Here is a 17,346-nt window from a genome sequence, read left to right on the forward strand (position 1 = left end):
AATAGGTCTCTGGTTAAAGTTGAGTCAAATGTCTGCTGTATTCAGCAAAGCAATTCATGCAGTCAGAATTGGATTATTGTGGTCGCTCAAGGATATTATTGCTTTGCCAAACTATTATAAACATTGTCAAAAAGAATTATTGTCCGTGAATAATCTATTCACTTTGTTGTCGTTTATTTCCAGGATGATGAGCAGTACCTACTCAGTTTAGTCTAAACAGCTGTTAACAGGACTGCTCATTAGATTCTAAGGGGTGCTAGTCTTAATTGACTCGGCCGGCTGTGGCTCAGGGTAGGAGAGGTCACCCTTTAATCACTAGGTTGTTGGTACGATCCCCCGCCCCTCCTATACGCTTTACATCAGCCCACTGATCCTAAATGCTTAGGTTGGTTTAAATACAAAGGTATTTTTTTCATATATGTAGTGTGTGTGACAATGAAAATTAAAGTTGAGGTATTTTAGGTTTAAATAGCTGGTTAGAAATTACTGCGGAAAGTCTGAATAATTGGTTTATATGGTATTACTTTTCTAACTATGAAACCCTGTCACGCATTTGAAATCATGTTCTGGTGGCATTTATCCTGACAGCTCCCAGAGTGCACCAGCTAGAGGGGAACATGTGTGAGATCACATGGGAGACCATCGCACCAATGAGAGGAGATCCTGTCAGCTACGTGCTGCAGGTGCTGGTGGGACGCGAGTCAGAATACAAACAGGTTTGTCTCACACAGACTCACTCACACACACACACACACACACTCGGGTCATTTGAGGATCGTGTTGAGAGCTCCTGTGTCTCTGTAGTCCAGAGCACACGCTTCAATAATTTGGTTCATTCTTAAAGTTGTGGAAGTGTGTACGACTACTGTGAGGATATTCTGTAATCCTCCCCGAGGAGCAGAAAAATTAACTTTGCATTGATGGGGAAGGCGTTACAGAGCACTCGACCGCCCACACACTGAGAGACAAATTTGCACATTGAAGAATGAAACACACACATACACGGTGTCTTCCCTGAGAGATAGAGAATTCTGAAATTGAAGGTAATTGCAGTGCCAGCAGTATTTATTGAATGGTTTTGAAGGATTTTAATGAGAATAACAACAGAAATAACTAAAAAAAACGTTTTTGGCTACACAAATATCAGATTGAGTGGCTGGCAGTTGGATAAATGAGCAGACTGGTGGACTCCAGACAAAGAAAGACATTTGTCTTCAGGGATGTTTCCTCTCCATTGTTCAATTAGTGAATGGTTGGAGGGAGGAACTGCTGATACTTACCAGCGAACAAAACCGTGTGTGTGTGTGTGTGTGTGTGTGTGTGTGTGTGTGTGTGTGTGTGCACGTGGGGATGTGTGATGTGTATTGGCTCATTTCATTACGTGTACAAACATCCGCTGCCAATACAAATCTGTGCTGCTGCTTTTCAGACGTTTGTATGTTTCACTCGCCGTTTGTTTCTCCCTTTTGTCTAATCTTACGATGAATGAATGCGCGCACACACACACACATGCATAATGCTGTTTTATTTTGCAAATTTAATTTATGAATAAAACAATCATTTGAAGGCGTTTTTTCATTTAGATTATATTATAGATTTCCCATGACAAACAAGAAAGACGGCACAAGGACATAGCTGTGATTTGCACAAGCGTGACTACCTCCTCACAACCATTCCAGCATAGGCCTGAGAGGGTTTAATCTATCTTTTTGAGTATAAAGGGGGGGTGGGGGGGGTTCAATTGCATTACCCTAAATCTTACACTTGGACAGTTATACCGAGTTCCACCAAAACAGAAGTTGGGCGAGCGAGATACCCAGGTCTTACTCCCATCTTTTCTCTGCTGAACATTGCTACAGGAGAAGGAAAAGAGAATAACTTTATATATGTCTGAAACTATTCTCATCGGCTGCCTACATTCCTTTTTAACCATTTGTTTGGTCTCACATACAAAAAACAAATTCACTGTTCTTGCTCAGTGTCAAGTCAATTTAGTTTAATTAACCCAATATCACAAATTTGCCTCAAGGGGCTTTGCAGTCTGTTCAGCATACACGCTGAAATAGCAATGAAAGAAACCTCAGGCAGCAGAGAAGGCAACCCGTTTCCAGTACTAATATAATTGGTGCCTGTGTGGAGCAGAGTCAATGACCAGCGTCTACATTTTTTTTTTTTTGATCATCGGCTTCTACAGGCTCGTACAGCTACGAGCCACTTCCAATGACTTTTCAGAATAGAATTATAACAGGTATACATGTTGTGCTTCTTCAGTTACAAAATGAACAAGAAGTTGATTTATATTGAATTTGATACCGGGTCCTTTAGCTGTCATTGCATTATAATAGTATTGTCATTTTATGAGCCAGTCTCGGGAGTTATGTACGAGAAACGAGCAAATATAGATTCATCGTCTTCCCCGAGGACATTTCAACAATACAGACGGGCAGGTTTTATTTAACTAATACTCAAATCTGCAACCTTTTATATCTGTTATATTTTCATAGTGAAGTGGTTTTCAAGTTTGGTTTATTTGTATAGCTTTTGTGCACCATTATAATACATTACAGTCATTTTTTTATCCAAAGCGACTTACAATTGAGATTCTACCACATTCATATGCAATTTTGGGGTTGAGTGTCTTGCTCAAGGACATGCAACTAGCGGAGCTGGAGCCGGGGATCGAACTGCTCTCCACTGAGCCACAGTCGTCCTTAATAGAAAATAATTAAGTTCCAATAAAATATGTCGATAAGCAAGAAGAAGTCAACAGAAAGTTCTTTATTTATTACTTCCCATAACGAGCAGCAGATAAAACTCTTAGCAGCACTTGAGTAGATGAGCGGTGAAAGTAACATTTCATCGGGAGAGGGACACAATCAGCCAGGTGTTGCAAATATTAAGCATGTTCGATAAAGGGAAAACACCACATTGAGGCATGAAAGTTCAGATTTGTACTTATATATATTTTTAAAACACTACAGTATGGCTAGATGTGTATGCCCATAACTTGACCGGCACCAATTTCCTTTGTAAATGGGCACCTGCTGAGAGCTTCAACATGTTTACACTATGAAAACAAGCAATCGTATGTCACTGTGACCCAAGCAAGCATGCAGGTCTCTGTTCCAACGAATCACCAACCAACTGTGGCTGTTGAACATTCTATCTATCTCTCCCCTCGCAGGTTTTTAAGGGAGAGGAGGGCATGTTCCAAATTTCTGGTCTCCAGGGCAACACAGACTATCGTTTCCGCGTGGGCGCCTGCCGCCGTTGCCAGGATACGTGCCAGGAACTCTGCGGACCGCTGAGCCCCTCGTCCTTGTTCACGCTGCGTCGCCAGGAGACGGCGTCATCGGGGGAGCCGTGCGCCGTCGAAGCGGGCAAAGGCGCGGGCCTGATCTCGAGCGATGAGCGCTTCGCGGCGCTTATTGTGTGCGTGTTCGCGGGGTTCTCCATTCTCATCGCCTGCTTGCTACAGTACTTCTTCATGAAGTGAGGGAATTTTAACTATAGGATAGAAAGAGAAAACAAAATCACAGAGAAACTTTTAAAAATACGTCTACGAAAGAACCGAATGAAATCAAAAAGAAACACTTGATGTACTTCTTACAGCTATGTATGGTTGGTTTTTTTTTTAAGTCAGATTATCGATTCTGGCTTTCCTCACCTTGCTCCTGTTGTCTTCTGCCATCACTCAGTTTGGTGTCATTTCTCTCTACGTCTCTGTTGTCTTCGTGTCATTGTCCGTCTCATCTGTTAAGGATTTCTGTCGAGGTCTTAGTTGTACCTCGGTTGGGAAAGAAAACTGATAATCAAGCCTTAAAATAGCTTTGAGCAAAGCAGTTGCTCCTCAGACTGACTTGCATGTTTTTATCGTGTATCTTTTTAAAACATATTTGATTAGAGAACGTGTATATTTCTTGACAGTCATTGCCTTACATTTGTTTTTGTTTTTCAATGTGTAAGTTTCTTCTTTTTTCTTTTTTTTTTTGCTGCAGTCTTTATTCATTTCAGCCATATTCCAATGTAGGCCGACAAAGCTTTAGCCGTTCATACCTTATTCAGTTTTCTACTACTACAGACTGTCAGTCAATTCATATCGGCTAAGCTTTTAACATTCAATCACTCACTCATTCAGCTACCAAAGTGATGCAATCCATGTGTGGTGTAAGATGCTGCTATCCTGTGATTTTATTATATCTAAGAAAGAATGGAAAACCAGTAATCTAATATATATATATACACAATATAAATATATATATATACATATATATATACATAAATATATATATATATGTATATATATATATATATGTATATATATATATATATATATATATTATAACAAATATCTATGATGCTATAAAAGTGATGTAATATAAATGATGGCAATGTAAGGTCTGAAGTACAGTATGAAAGGGGAGGAGTTTACTCTAGGTGCTTACAAACAGCAGCTCTGCGGCCAGTTAAGTAGCTCGAAGGAGCCCCTTTAACACTGGTCTCTGATCAGAATATGAAATGTTGGGCATGAACTGGCTCTAGCGCGTAGGAAGCCGGGCTGGGATTGTGATCGGCTGCAACTTAACAGGAAAGGGTTGGGCTCAGCATTTGATTGACCCCCTCGGACGGCCCTTCCGCATTCTACCATCTCAAGCACTATTGCTCCAGCCTATTTATCTGTAGCTTTAGTAGCGTTGAACCCGCTAGACCCAGAGGTGCTAACAGCCTGCCAGCTAGCCGCGCTTCTCAGAGCTCTGTGTGTTAACCAGGAAAGCCATTAGGAGTTAGCTTGAGCTTTACCCCCCCCCCTCCCTGGAATTTAGCCAGCCAGAGCAGTGCTGAAGCTGTAGTTTCTCCTTCCAGCTAGTCTGTGAATCGATACATTTGAAGACTCTTCTCCTCTTTCCTCTTTTCTCCTCCCCTGCCCATAATGATCTGTAATTACTGTTTGCTCTGGCTGCTCTTCTCTTGCTTTCGATCCATCTCATTTTCCTGCCCATGCACTTCTCTCTCTCTCTCTCTCTCTCTCTCTCTCTCTCTCTCTCTCTCTCTCTCTCTCTTAAAAGGTGCTTTATTGACATGTAATCAGAGCAGTAGCAAGTCTGCGGTCTCTCCTCAGACGTACATGTTCTCTGGAGACTTGAACTAATGTTCACTAACCAAACAAGCCTTTGACAGAACACAACTCAACAGAACAGGGCATTCTTAACACCCCCTGACCTCCCCGCCTGACTCCTGAACCCCCTTTCATCCCAACCCAAAAAAACAAAGCAAAGGTACAGCCCAATACATACCCTGATGATCCAAAGAAGTCACCCTAACCTGCTTGATTAATGTGTGACATGTCTACAATTGTCAGGTGGGATGCAGGGGAAGAAGGATTGGGTGGGAAGGGGGGTATGAGGAGTGGCGGGGCAGTAGTTTAGCGCCGCCGGCCAGCTCTGATTGGCAGCCTGTAACGTACCTCAGGGATAAGGCCTTACAGAGGGGAGATCTAACCCTCTCATCCCCATCGCTGTCGTCATCCTATTAGCCTCTCCTTCCTCCGTTTCTCTCTGTCTTCCTCCCTCACTTCTATCCGTTCTTTCATTTTTTTGATGCTGTATCTTGTCCTCTGTCATTGCTGTGCCTTGCTCCTGTATGTGTCGGTAAGCAAATTGGTTTACTAGCTCAACAAACCTTTGCCAAAGTTGATGGGAAAGTTAAGGTAGAGTTCTTTTCTAGGTTTTATTTATACTATATATTTGCATACAGTACTTTACATGCCAATTACAGTGCAATCTTCATTTATTTATTGTTTAAAGATTAAGAGACAAGTGTAGTTATATACTAATTTTTTTCCTTGTAGCATGTTTTTTTCTTTTTCTTTTTTTTTTAATTGACGTATGTTAGATTGTATGATTAAGGCCAGCATTCCTTATCTCAGTAACCCTTTAAGTATTTCTCTTACAGCTGTTGGGAACCTGTAGCTCATCAGTCCATGCATTGCAGTTATCATTGCCGTTTAAAAACATGTAACCAAATGTATTTTGTTTTTCATCTCCTGTTGCGGCCGTGCACAGCCGAGCAGTTCTTGTAATGCTTAGAGAGACATGTAGCAAAGCAAGGCCTTAGGGTCAGTTCAAGTCATCTGTATTGGGATAAACGTCGCTTCCTTTGGCTTTTTTTTTTCTGAGTAGTGTTATAATGAAGCTTCTGATATCTTTTTACTGTGTTATTGCCAAAGTGCAGGCTTCTCGTGTCCACTAGATGTTGCGTTTGCAGTCGTCTAAAAGGGTTCTGTGATGTTCTTCTGTAACTACACAGCATTATGATTATTATTGTTATTATTATTCTCTCAAAAGGAAAAAAAAAAAAAAACATTAACTTGATCTGTGATTATGCTTCTTTTCATATTATCTTTTATTATTTTTTTTTTGTAAAGCAAAATGTGCCATTTTGAAATGTAGCCCCTTTCAAAGGACAGTTTTTAACACAACCTGATTTCACACTGAAAGGTAAAAAAAAAAATTTAAAAAAAAGGCAAAAACAATCATACGGCGATTTCAGGCAGATGATGAGAACAATAATTCTACCGATTCCTTGTTCAGGCTAGTGCTGGTATAGCAGTAGTTAGTATTTTGTATCCAGTATTTTGCTAAGAGATGATATACAGAGATATCTATAGAGCTATAGAATGAGATGGTAATACATTATGACTAACAGAGTTGAAGCACTTTTTTTATGCCGAGCATTAGTCTTGATGAGGTTAATATGAGCGAGGGGGAACGCGAGGTCCATCGCTCTGTTCCAAACACTACTGCCAACGCCGTCTGTTACATTCATTGGCATTATTCTGTCGTTGGCGTCACTGTGACATTGGCATTACTGGAGCATGGTTCTGTGCCTTTTTAGATGGCACCCTGCTGCCTGTAGAATGCAAACTACGGCAACAAAGGAAGTACAGTTCATAGGGAGTACGGTTTTCCTTTCTCAGACGTGCTCTCGGTGTGTGCACCCAGCCTGTTGCTTGTAGTCGATATGTGAGGTGTCCTGTTTTGAAACCCTTCATGTAATGTCGCCCACTCACAGCCCCCCCCCCCCCTTATTCCCCATTTCAGGCCGTAAATGCTCCAACGGGAGAGCAGAGGTCTTTGTCCGAGCTCAGGCTAGTCACGTTAGTGTTGTATAGTCCGAGGTTAACACAGTGTTAACTGTTAAGGCTGTGTGTTCCTGGGCAGGGTACTCCCTTTATGTGCTTTTTTTTTTTTTCCCTTTTTTTCTTTTTTTAAATGCTGGTGATTTTAAAGAAGCCCCGCCCCTTCACCCCACACCTTGCAGCTCCTGCACATTTGGCTTGTATGTCAAGAATGAGACCTTTTTTTTTTTTTTTGCCCAGCAACCCCACGTCTGTGCCTTCTGATCAATTGATTTTCTTCTTTACTTTTTTTTTTTTTTTTGTACGTTTTAGAGTAAGTAGAGAATTTTGACCGAGAATTTGGCGATTTGACAAACAGACGCTCACAGGTATTTAACTATTTTTTAAGCGAGACAAAAAAGAAACGTATTTTTACCTCACGATTTAAAAGCAAACATTCCAATGTTGTCAAGGTCTACGAATTGAGAAAAAAAAAAGAAATTCATGCATTTCTTCTTGTATTGTAAATGTTAGACATTTTCATATGCATTATATAAAAGAAACTGCCATATCAATTTTAATGTATAGATTTTTGCAAATACTACCCTATGTATGTAAGACGTAACTGTATCGGTAGCGTATATATAATATATTTATGCCCAATAAATGTTTTGATTTTCTTTTCTGACTTTGTAGCACCTGTATGTTTTATTGTGTGTGTCATTATTCATCAGCACTTCTACCTACTGTATGCATGGCTCTACGTATAGTTCTGTGCATGGTCTCATGCTTTTTTATGGTTAACTTTTCTACAGATAAAGATACTTTGTCACACGAGATGTTTGGTATACAAACTAACGGTATGTTCCCCTGACATTTACTGTTGTGCAGCAGTATTGATTTTTGTCTTCAAGATTCATCAGATACACCTTTATGTACTGTTGAACACAGCTGAGTAGTAACCAAGATTTATAGTATAGAGGTTTAACTCATGATTAATAGTCCGAATTATGTCTCAAAACAGTTGTAATTCTTCAAGTGGATGGCATCTTAAATGTCAGAGGGACTCGTATATGTAATTAAAGATAGTTTTATCAATTATCACACTCCGTTTCAAGGATGAGTGCGTTAGTGTCCATTTCAGCTGGACTATCGGTGTGAAGAAGTGTCGGAGCTAGATTTACTCTCCCGTGACTTCGAGGGTCGAGAAGAGTAAATCACACTCACGACCGTCAACTGCTGTCAGCAGGGGGCGACCAGAGAGAGTCTGCTGCTCTGCAATTCCCCTCATCCTTCAGCGACACGAGGACAACAGGGGAATAATGCTCTTTGACCTTTTGTGTGAGCATTCGCACGGGTTTGCGGAAAAGTGGTGTCAAAAGTGAACAATTAAATAGGCGGTAGCAGAACAACACTCTTCCACTAGCTGTGTTTCTTCAGTTAAACTGTCATACAGCAATAGGACAACAAACCCTTGTTCTTGACACCATATCAAGACCATAGCATACACAAACAACCCGCTATTTTTTTTTTTTATCCACAGCAACAGAGATGACATTCGCACGGTTGGTATACTTGGGCCACTTAAGTTCAGACTGAAATATTTTAGCAACTATTGGATGGATTGCAATAAAATATTGTGGAGACATTCGATGGTCCCCAGAGGATGAAGCCTAATGACTCTGGGGATCACTTTAACTTTTCCTTTTGTGCCATCATGAGGTGAGCATTTGTGCTTTTTAGGTGAAATGTTTCAAGAATTGTTGATGGATTTCGATGAAGTATATACAGATATACTTGTACCCTTCAGGATGAGATGTAGAACCTTAAGTGATCCCTTAACTTTTCTTCTAGCTCCATCTTGTCTTCCAGTCTTGTTTGAATGGATGCTTATTGCAGAATGTTCTGTCATCATCAGAAGGTTGCTCCAGATATATATCCGTGTCTGTACAGACTCCCAATAGTGCACCTCTGTGATTCTGCACCACCACAGACTCTCCAATGGATGTCAAGTCCGCTCACGCCAGCACTTTGCTAAATCCATTCACCAAATTAATTTCAGCTTTCTCGAGGGTGCATTATGCACATACAAGTGGCAATAAATTGTCCTAGCCTGCACCCGCTGGTTTACCAAATCAAGTCAATGCTATATTTACAGTACAGGCACACACTGATGAGATAGATACGAACTCCCCTTCAATAACAGCCTCCCCCTCTTTGTCTCAAGGTAATTGATTTACTCTCCACTGCACAGCCCACACCTAAATAAACTCATGTCTGACTCATTGATTAAACCTCGCTTCTGTCACCTTTTTGTTTTATTGTCCATTTTCATCGCACAATTGCTTTGAAGAGGGATCTCTCCCTGTTCTTTCACACCTCTCCCTCTCCTCACCAATCATCCACCCACTAACCATCATCTACGAGTCAGCTTTTGTGTGAGTAATTCACTTCCTTCTTTACTTTTTTGGTTTTATAATTTTTTTCAGCGTGGGTTTTGCAGACACTCCATGTGTTTTTATCAGGTACCGGATGTTGCCTCAAACGAGGGGCCCTTTGAGTTCTGTGTGACATCTGAGGGCAGAGCCTACTGTCTTTGAAGCTGTCTTAGGTATCATGTGATGGGGTATAGCAGGAACACACGGGGGAAAAGAACACAGGCCTTGTCAAGGTGCAGCACACGTCTTTCCACACTGAGCGGTTTGGTTTTCACTTCAATGATGTCTTCAATGATGGTTTGCAACTTGCATCTCATACCTGTTGAAGACAAATTGCTACCTGATTGTCAATTGGGTGCCGGTTTGTGTAACGAATACATATATTGTTAAAAAAAGAAAAGCAAAGAGGAATTGAGTTTTTCCTTTTTTACTTCAACAAGACTTCATCATCGACAGATACATCACCCAGTAGATGTTTACAGACATCTTCAAAAAAGGAAAATATGAATCAATATACATCCTGTAGATTAATAAATAGTTTGTCATGACATCAGTATGTACAGTCAGATTGATTTTTTTTTTTTTACCAGAGATACATTCTTCAGAGCCCGGACGCCATGTTTTGAAATCCAGTGCAGATTAGTGGAGGCTGCTGCGGTGATTTGGACTGCTAAAACCATCTGAGTGTAAAGCATTACAAAGCATCTATTTACAAGTTAAAGCAAGCACAATATCATCACTTCTACACGGTTCACTCATCCTCTGTGTCTAAAAGGGTGCATGATACACTTTACAAAATTAAATGACTTTTCCATCTAAAACATATTTAAAAAAGATATTCTTGTAGAATAGTGTTGTATAGGTTGGCACCTTTGGCATATTTGAGTGGTTCTATTTTGGTTTACACACCATCATGCACGGTAAAGTCACCCATGAAAATAATTTCCACTGGGCACCCATGCAATCTTTTTATTTGAAGCAATTTAAAATCTAACTTTTGGCAAATCAAGAAACAAGACGAGTGAGACATACATTACATAGAGCCTTTTTGATTTAACCACACTGAACACTTTCATGCCACAGAAGACTCCACAGGACAGCTAATACATTAGGCTGACTGCTATTGAACTTGTATGAAGGTGTGAGTGGGGAAAAATGAAAAAGTTACTTAAACTACGGTTTTCATCACTTGCCAGGGTGCACGTTGATTCAAGAAGCATAAGAAAAGTTGTCAAATCAGACAAATGTGCTACATGTGTTGAATGATTGGATCCTGTACCCACACAGCTGTAATCAACAGAAAAGGCCCTGTGCTGTATGTGGTACGAAGTTAACTGACATCAGCACACCTGAGATGGCTGAAATTAACAACCTCTCAATGGTGCAAAGTTCACAAGATTCGAGAAAGCTGAGGCATTTATGGCCACTTCAATGATTTTTTTTTACAGTCTCGCCAATCAGTTTTCTTTATCTAATGCACCAAACTGATACTTAATTGAATGACACCTTATCAAACACTCCTCTTGCAAGTAGCAAGTACCTGCGGCTTGAATGATGTTGATCATTTAACAATAATGCGGTATAATTACAAAAAATGTAGACATAATTATGCATTCTGTAAATTCACAAACAAATCTACTTGCTTTGTGGCTCCCATGAACCAAACTCTGCACTTCTGTGCAGCACAAAGCTACAGGAACATCAACTGTCTTCATTTCAGGGACTCTAACCAAACACCATTGGCTCTTCTTGGCAGCATCAACACATCTTGGACTTGCATTTACAAGATGCTGGGCATTCAGCAGGTCAAAAATGAATAAAAGTGAAATCTGCTCTCTCTAACAATTTACAGATAATCACATCAAAAACATGACAGCTGGCATACAACCCACACATGCAAATACTCTCTCTCTTTCAGACACACACACACACACACACCTACTCGCACACACACAGTCACTGCACTGCTGCCCCTCTGTGAAGGAGTACAGAGCAGTGCCACAAGTTCTACAGTGGTTTCTTTGTCATCCAGAGTATGAATACAATATAAGGCAATTGTAGTCTATTATATGTGTGCGTGTATACGGGCACGCGCGCCCACGTGTTATTCACATTTGGATCAATATAAGATCATCAGGCTGTGTATTTAGCACTCCACCAGTCATGCTTTTGAAACGCTGATGAGTGTGTTGTTGAACGAGCGGGCACTTGCTGAAATAATCCAACAAGAAAATGAACTGTTTGACAAAAATTTAAGTTCTATTGATGCATGTAGACAAAGTGGACAGAGGATTGTAAGCTTTTTGTGGCTCGCGCTTTTCTCTTACTGTTTTTTTTTTTTAGTCCAAGGGGCGCTCACATGATCAGAGAAGTTTTACTTCGGCCTGACAGAAATAATGACTCCGTGTTATCAATTTATGACTGGTAGTTTTTTCAAATCATATCCAGACACTTTGACAGTCACACATTTAGAAGCTGACTGTGGATTCCGTCCAGCCGTTCGAGCCGTCTCCCTTCATGCTGCTGGCTGTACGGCCTCGTGGCGGCTGACTGTCGGCCAGGCCGAAGAGGCGCGCAGCTGCGCCCCGGTATTTCCAGGACATGGTGTTATATAGGATGGGGTTGATGGCGGCACTCAGGTAGAAGAGAACCACAGACACCAAATTGCAGTATTCGGACAACACAGACAGCAGCGGGGACGGGGCGTCCAGAGAGCGAAAGTGCACGTAGCGACCCACATGGAACGGTAACCAGCACAGCACGAAGGCCAGCACCACCACCACTGGAGCAGGAGAGGAAGAAGATGAGTGAAGAGTGAAAATGAGAGGGTGGGGTGGAGAGAGGAGAGGGGCAGAACATTATTAAAATTGCTAACAAGCTTCAATCTAGTTGTTTTACAAAGAAAGGTAGTATGCGTGTGCGTAATCTGCGCGCTCTGCACACTTACCAAGCATCTTGATGGTCTGCCTGTTGCTTTTGTCCCGGTGAGACACACGGGAGCTGATGCTTGTCTCTCTATTTCTCTGCCACAACCGGCGGCCTATGAGGCTGTAGACCACTGTGAGGCAGAAGACCGGAATGAAGAAGAAAACAGAGTTCAACCACACCATGGCACCCATCAGGCCCGACTCCACTGCGTAGTGCGTCATCTTACACTCCCGAGTGTCCTCCAGGGAAAAGTCAGTCTCATTGATTCCCAAACTGAAATTTGGCCACATGCTGTCACGCTCCACTCCCACCATGACAAACACGGGTCCAGCGCTGAATAGCGACACTGTCCACAGCATAAGAATGAGAGCACGCACCCGCCTTTTGGTAACCAGGGCCTTGGCACGCAGCGGGAAGCAGATCGCCAGGTAGCGCTCCACTGACAGCGCGGTGATGCTCAGAATGGTGGAGTAGGTGGATGACTCTGACACGAACTGAAAGAGCTTACAGAGCACGGCCCCTAACCGCCAGGGCCTGTACCTCCACATCCGGTAGAGGTCCAATGGCATACAGAGGAAGATGAGCAGGTCTGATACGGCCATGCTACACAGGTACAGGTTGGTAGTAGTGCGCATGTCCCGGTACTTACTGACCACCAAAATGGTCATGACATTCCCGGTCACCCCGACTGGAAACAGCATAGTACAGGCGACGGTGATGACCGTGAGGAGAGGGATAGAGTAGTAATTGAGAGGAGGCAGGCCAAAGTCAGCGATCCCCGTGGCGTTGTGGGTCTCCTCCCAGCTACAGTTATCGGAGAGGCACTCCGAGAGATTGGGCCAAGAGGGCATGCTGTCGTCGCGCGGTTATTCAAGGGGCCGCGCCTGGCCCTCGCTGCTAGGCACCCCAGGTCTGGGACTTCTCACGGCCCTTGGCGCTGCCCCTTTCTCCCATCATCGGCTGCGGAGATGATACGTGAAAGGTTGGCAGCCGTGCGTAAAATCAAGATCCGCTTTGCATCTTTCGTAAAATCCTGTTTACAGTCAAGGTGAAAACGAGTCACAGTTCTGAGCGGACACGGAACTTCTGAGATTCCTCAGGGAGCAGAGAGTCGATCCTCTCCAGAGGCTTACACAAACAGGAGGCTATTGTAGGTCGATCCGAATCATCCACTTCATGTGCAACACGCACTCCAAAGTGGTCCAACAATGTTTTGTGCTGAAAGTACTTGTTCAAAAGAAGAGTAGACGTGTTGGGAACAAAACAAATTACATGCTGGATATTTGTGAGTTACACATCACCTACCGAAATTAATGCGAAAATGTATTCCAATCGAAACAGATGCAGCAGAAAAACAAAGGACAAACATCTGTCATCCAAAAATATATTTTTAAAATATATTTACACAAAAAAACTTAATGACAAGTTGTGTCCCGCGTCCTTTCTGTCAGTAAGAGCCACCAGCAGCTGCGTGCTTTGGATGAAATGAAACATGAGAATCCTTCATGCGCCAAAGAGTCCTAAAGAGTTCCCATCACCAGTAGCGCGTCTCTGTTTGCGCGTCAGACAAAAACAAAACAGTTGATCGGTAGACGAGTTGTGCCGGAGAGCATGTGATGGTGAGTCACAGTCAAGGTCGTAACGATGCGGTCAACATCTGTCCTGGAAAGGGCACCGGAGCTCAAACTCGTCCGAACACAAACGGATTAACAATAACTACAGTGAAAACAAATATGGTACGACGGAACGGAGACAGTTTTATAAAAGTCACAAGCACCAGGATGGAACGACACATTGTCAACAGTATCTCAAGTGGGACCACAAAGGATTTAAGTAGAATAAAGTAGTGGACAATGATAAAGAAATGTATCCCGGCTTTCCAAATCTGCTCCTCTGGTAACGGTGCGTATCCAGTGTGTGAATCCTGACTCCCAGTGTGCCAAACATCATATACAGGTGCAGTGGTGGTCAAGTGATGCGGGGGGAGGTTTGGGGGGGGGTCTACAGTCAGCCCAGTGCTGCAACGCCACCTACAGGTGCTTTAGTGCAGTGATATGGGGTCAATGCTCACCAGTTTAATAGGATCTGCTTACCACCAAGTCTGGCAGAGATCATATCGGGAAAGAAGGGTGACCTTTCTAAATGGTAGTCTGTCTTTGAGCTGATTCTGCAAGGTGAGTAACAAAATATATTTTTACCCACAGGGTTCAATTTGTCATCAGCATAACATAATGAGATCCTATCTCGCTTTTGCTCCTTTAAATGATCTGCATATTGAAATAATGTTCTTTAAAAGAACCATTAGGGGTTAAGGTTTAGAAAGCACAGTTAGTCTGATGCCCAGATTTAATTCAAAGCTCCAATTTGCTTTAAGAAACATTCAGTGTTTGGACAATGTCAAAGATGCAGGGAAGCAGGGAATGCAGCAAGGCCATTGTCCAAAGTAGCCTGTGTCCTTGTTTCTTTGATATTGTTCATGATCTTCAATGTGTAACCACATTAGATCATGTACATTTACTAGAGTCAGAGGCCCAGCAGCGGAAGGAACACCATGCTATCTCCACAAAGTCAACTTTGAGAAAATTCCACGTGTCAGACTGTAAGATTGACAAACATTGTTGTTGCCTATTTTCTGAATGGCTGAGGCCTAACCGGCGAAGCAAATGACCAATTTCAACTGTGAATCTCCTCATGTTTAGAGTTGCACAGATGATTGCCCTTTGCGCTGTTTGCCAACAGATACCATTGTGTTTATGACCACTGAATCATGATGCGAGAGAGAGAGAGAGAGAGAGAGAGAGAGACATGAGTAAATAGAGGAAGAGAGAACGGGAGAGATCCTATGGTAGTGAAAAGAACACCTATAAGCAGAACACTTGTCAGGAGTCTTGTGTCTTTCAGCCTCTGTGAGACCTTTTCATCACATCTGGTATGTATTCTATTGTCATACAATATGTGTCCTGACAGTATTGTGTGTGTGTGTGTGTGTCTGTGTGTGTGTGTGTGTGTGTGTGTGTGTGTTTGCGCATGCAAAAGTGTGTATTTGGCCTTTTTATAATATTCAGGAAAAAGCTCTGAACCTCGGACATCTGTATCGTGTAATCTAACAATATTTCAGTGGGCCTACGCTCTTAACAAGTGTGGTAATGACGATAATAGCAAAACAACATGCTGAAATAACCTCTATTTACTCAGAGAAAATTGGACTGTTTCCGGGACAACAGGAGGTAATAACAGCAACATTGGGTATTTTTACTGAGATGTTACGGCTGTATTTCAGTGTCAGGAGAGCTTTTCCTGTTTGGTCTTTTAATGGCTGTGAACTGCGTGTTGTGGTCTCCTGCAATACATTTGTTAGTGTTTGATATTTTTTATGATTTTATGTACATGCAATACATTTTTTCCACTTGACTGTTTCTGTCCTAATTCTCTATGGTTCATGTGGTTAAAGTAATTTTGTCATTTTGTCTGAACTATGCTTCCAGGGTGTGGTAGTGGAGTACGGGGTAAAGTCCCTGTCATGAAGATTGACAAACACATTTGGCAGCAACGTGTCTGTGTTTGGATCGTGAGGGAGGCAGTGCATCCCTTCATCCACAAGATGGAGGAAGAGATCTGATTTAATATAGTACAGACACCGTTGGATGTGTATGAGTATTTATTTGGGCCAAATGAATGAATGGTTTTGCAATACATGTGATATCAGGGGAACACACACATGTATGTATAGACACAGGTATGCACATCTACATCTAATGTTTGCTGTTCAGCAATCCACATGTTCTTTTTTGAACTTAAGAGCACAATCGATTTTTACCACTTATGTTTGAAGTGGTGAAATGTTTTGTCGTTTATGCAGATCAATAAAGGCTTAAAAAGACCCACATACATGCAAAGGCAGAGGTATAGACATGTTCATAAATGCACAGAGGTGGATTGACAGACACACACACACACACACACACACATATATATATATATATATATATACATATATATATATACATATAGCCAGAGACAGACATGCTAACATCCACAGACTATTTGGAAAGAAAAAAAGAAAAAAAACAGAGAGAAAGAAAGTGTGTGTGAAATGATGGGATCGTAGGCAGAACCAGTGTCAGTATTTCCTCCACCAGAGGACTCCTCCTACTTCACTAAAAGTCCAGAACTTTTTCCCCCTCCTATCCAATAAGAGAAGTCTGTGGGAGACACCCCTTGCCTGTGATTGGTCCAGAGTTTCACAGGCCCCTCCCTCACTGAGGAGTTGGAGTGAGTTGCCCTGTTAGTTTTTCTGAGCCACTCTTACTGAGTTACATAGCAGAAGTGAGCACTGGACTAGCTGTCTGCTGCTGCTGTACGGTTCTGTGTTTGCTCAGCTGGAGACCGGATCTTAGTGTTGCCGTTCCAGTCAGTCAAGACAAGTGGATTGATCAGACTTGTCCAACATGAGGGCTGCACGCCCACAAAAAGAGCAGGTTGGTAATGTCTCCCTCTGCTTGTCTCTATGTCAGCTCAGTTCTATTAGCGTCCATGGGCTGGGTGGGGGGGGATACGTGTCTCTGTGACACTCCTTGGGTTTGGGATCATGTAGGAGAATGTAGCATGCTTAAGGTTGTCGTTATGCTTACTGCTCCTGCACGTCTGCATCAGGGTCATAGCAAATATGTATTTAACATGGCAAGATGCAGCTGTGTCTGTTACTCTTGGCTCGGGGTGGGTGTGGAGATGAGTTCCTTGGTCATCCAGTTGATGGTGTTTACTTTTGATTATGAAATACTGCATCAAGTTGTGTGTTACCTGCTGTGTAAGACTGCACAGGTGTGTGTGTGTGTGTGTGTGTGTGTGTGTGTGTGTGTGTGT

The 17,346-nt window shown here is 42.3% G+C and overlaps 3 protein-coding genes across 7 annotated transcripts in view; 2 read left to right on the forward strand and 1 right to left on the reverse strand.

The window, feature by feature from the left end:
• fndc3ba (fibronectin type III domain containing 3Ba) overlaps window positions 1–4,269 on the forward strand; it is an 84,114-nt gene extending 79,845 nt beyond the window's left edge. For all 4 annotated transcript variants that reach the window (XM_031847470.1, XM_031847471.1, XM_031847472.1 and 1 more), the window contains 2 exons: window positions 589–716; window positions 3,185–4,269. In XM_031847470.1, coding sequence (XP_031703330.1) covers window positions 589–716; window positions 3,185–3,496 — 440 coding nt within the window. In that variant the 3' untranslated portion in view covers window positions 3,497–4,269. The remainder of the gene's footprint in view (window positions 1–588; window positions 717–3,184) is intronic.
• A 5,714-nt stretch (window positions 4,270–9,983) lies between these two features.
• Window positions 9,984–14,364, reverse strand: ghsra (growth hormone secretagogue receptor a). The gene is made up of 2 exons (XM_031847475.1): window positions 12,503–14,364; window positions 9,984–12,337 (listed from the first exon to the last, which is right to left on the reverse strand). The coding sequence occupies exons 1-2, from the start codon at window positions 13,332–13,334 to the stop codon at window positions 12,024–12,026; spliced, it is 1,146 nt and encodes a 381-aa protein (XP_031703335.1). The 5' UTR covers window positions 13,335–14,364; the 3' UTR covers window positions 9,984–12,023.
• Window positions 14,365–15,297: 933 nt separating this feature from the next.
• Window positions 15,298–17,346, forward strand: part of pld1a (phospholipase D1a) — a 28,652-nt gene continuing 26,603 nt past the window's right edge. The window contains exon 1 of one of the 2 annotated variants that reach the window (XM_031847474.1): window positions 15,298–15,412. The gene's annotated coding sequence lies outside the window, so the exon portion shown is untranslated. Of the gene's footprint in view, window positions 15,413–16,527; window positions 16,962–17,346 lie in introns of those variants that run through there. The other variant, XM_031847473.1, reaches the window with a different exon arrangement.

This window comes from Anarrhichthys ocellatus, unplaced genomic scaffold (genome assembly GCF_004355925.1).
Source record: "Anarrhichthys ocellatus isolate YVR2014 unplaced genomic scaffold, GSC_Weel_1.0 scaffold7, whole genome shotgun sequence".
Classification (NCBI taxonomy): Eukaryota; Metazoa; Chordata; class Actinopteri; order Perciformes; family Anarhichadidae; genus Anarrhichthys; species Anarrhichthys ocellatus.

Bases quoted from the DNA above. Each gene is read 5' to 3' on its own strand.
- ghsra (XM_031847475.1), bottom strand. From the start codon at position 13,334: ATGCCCTCTTGGCCCAATCTCTCGGAGTGCCTCTCCGATAACTGTAGC. The intron at 12,338-12,502 runs GTAAGTGTGCAG...CTCCTGCTCCAG, and splicing joins GCAGACCATCAAGATGCTTG to TGGTGGTGGTGCTGGCCTTC.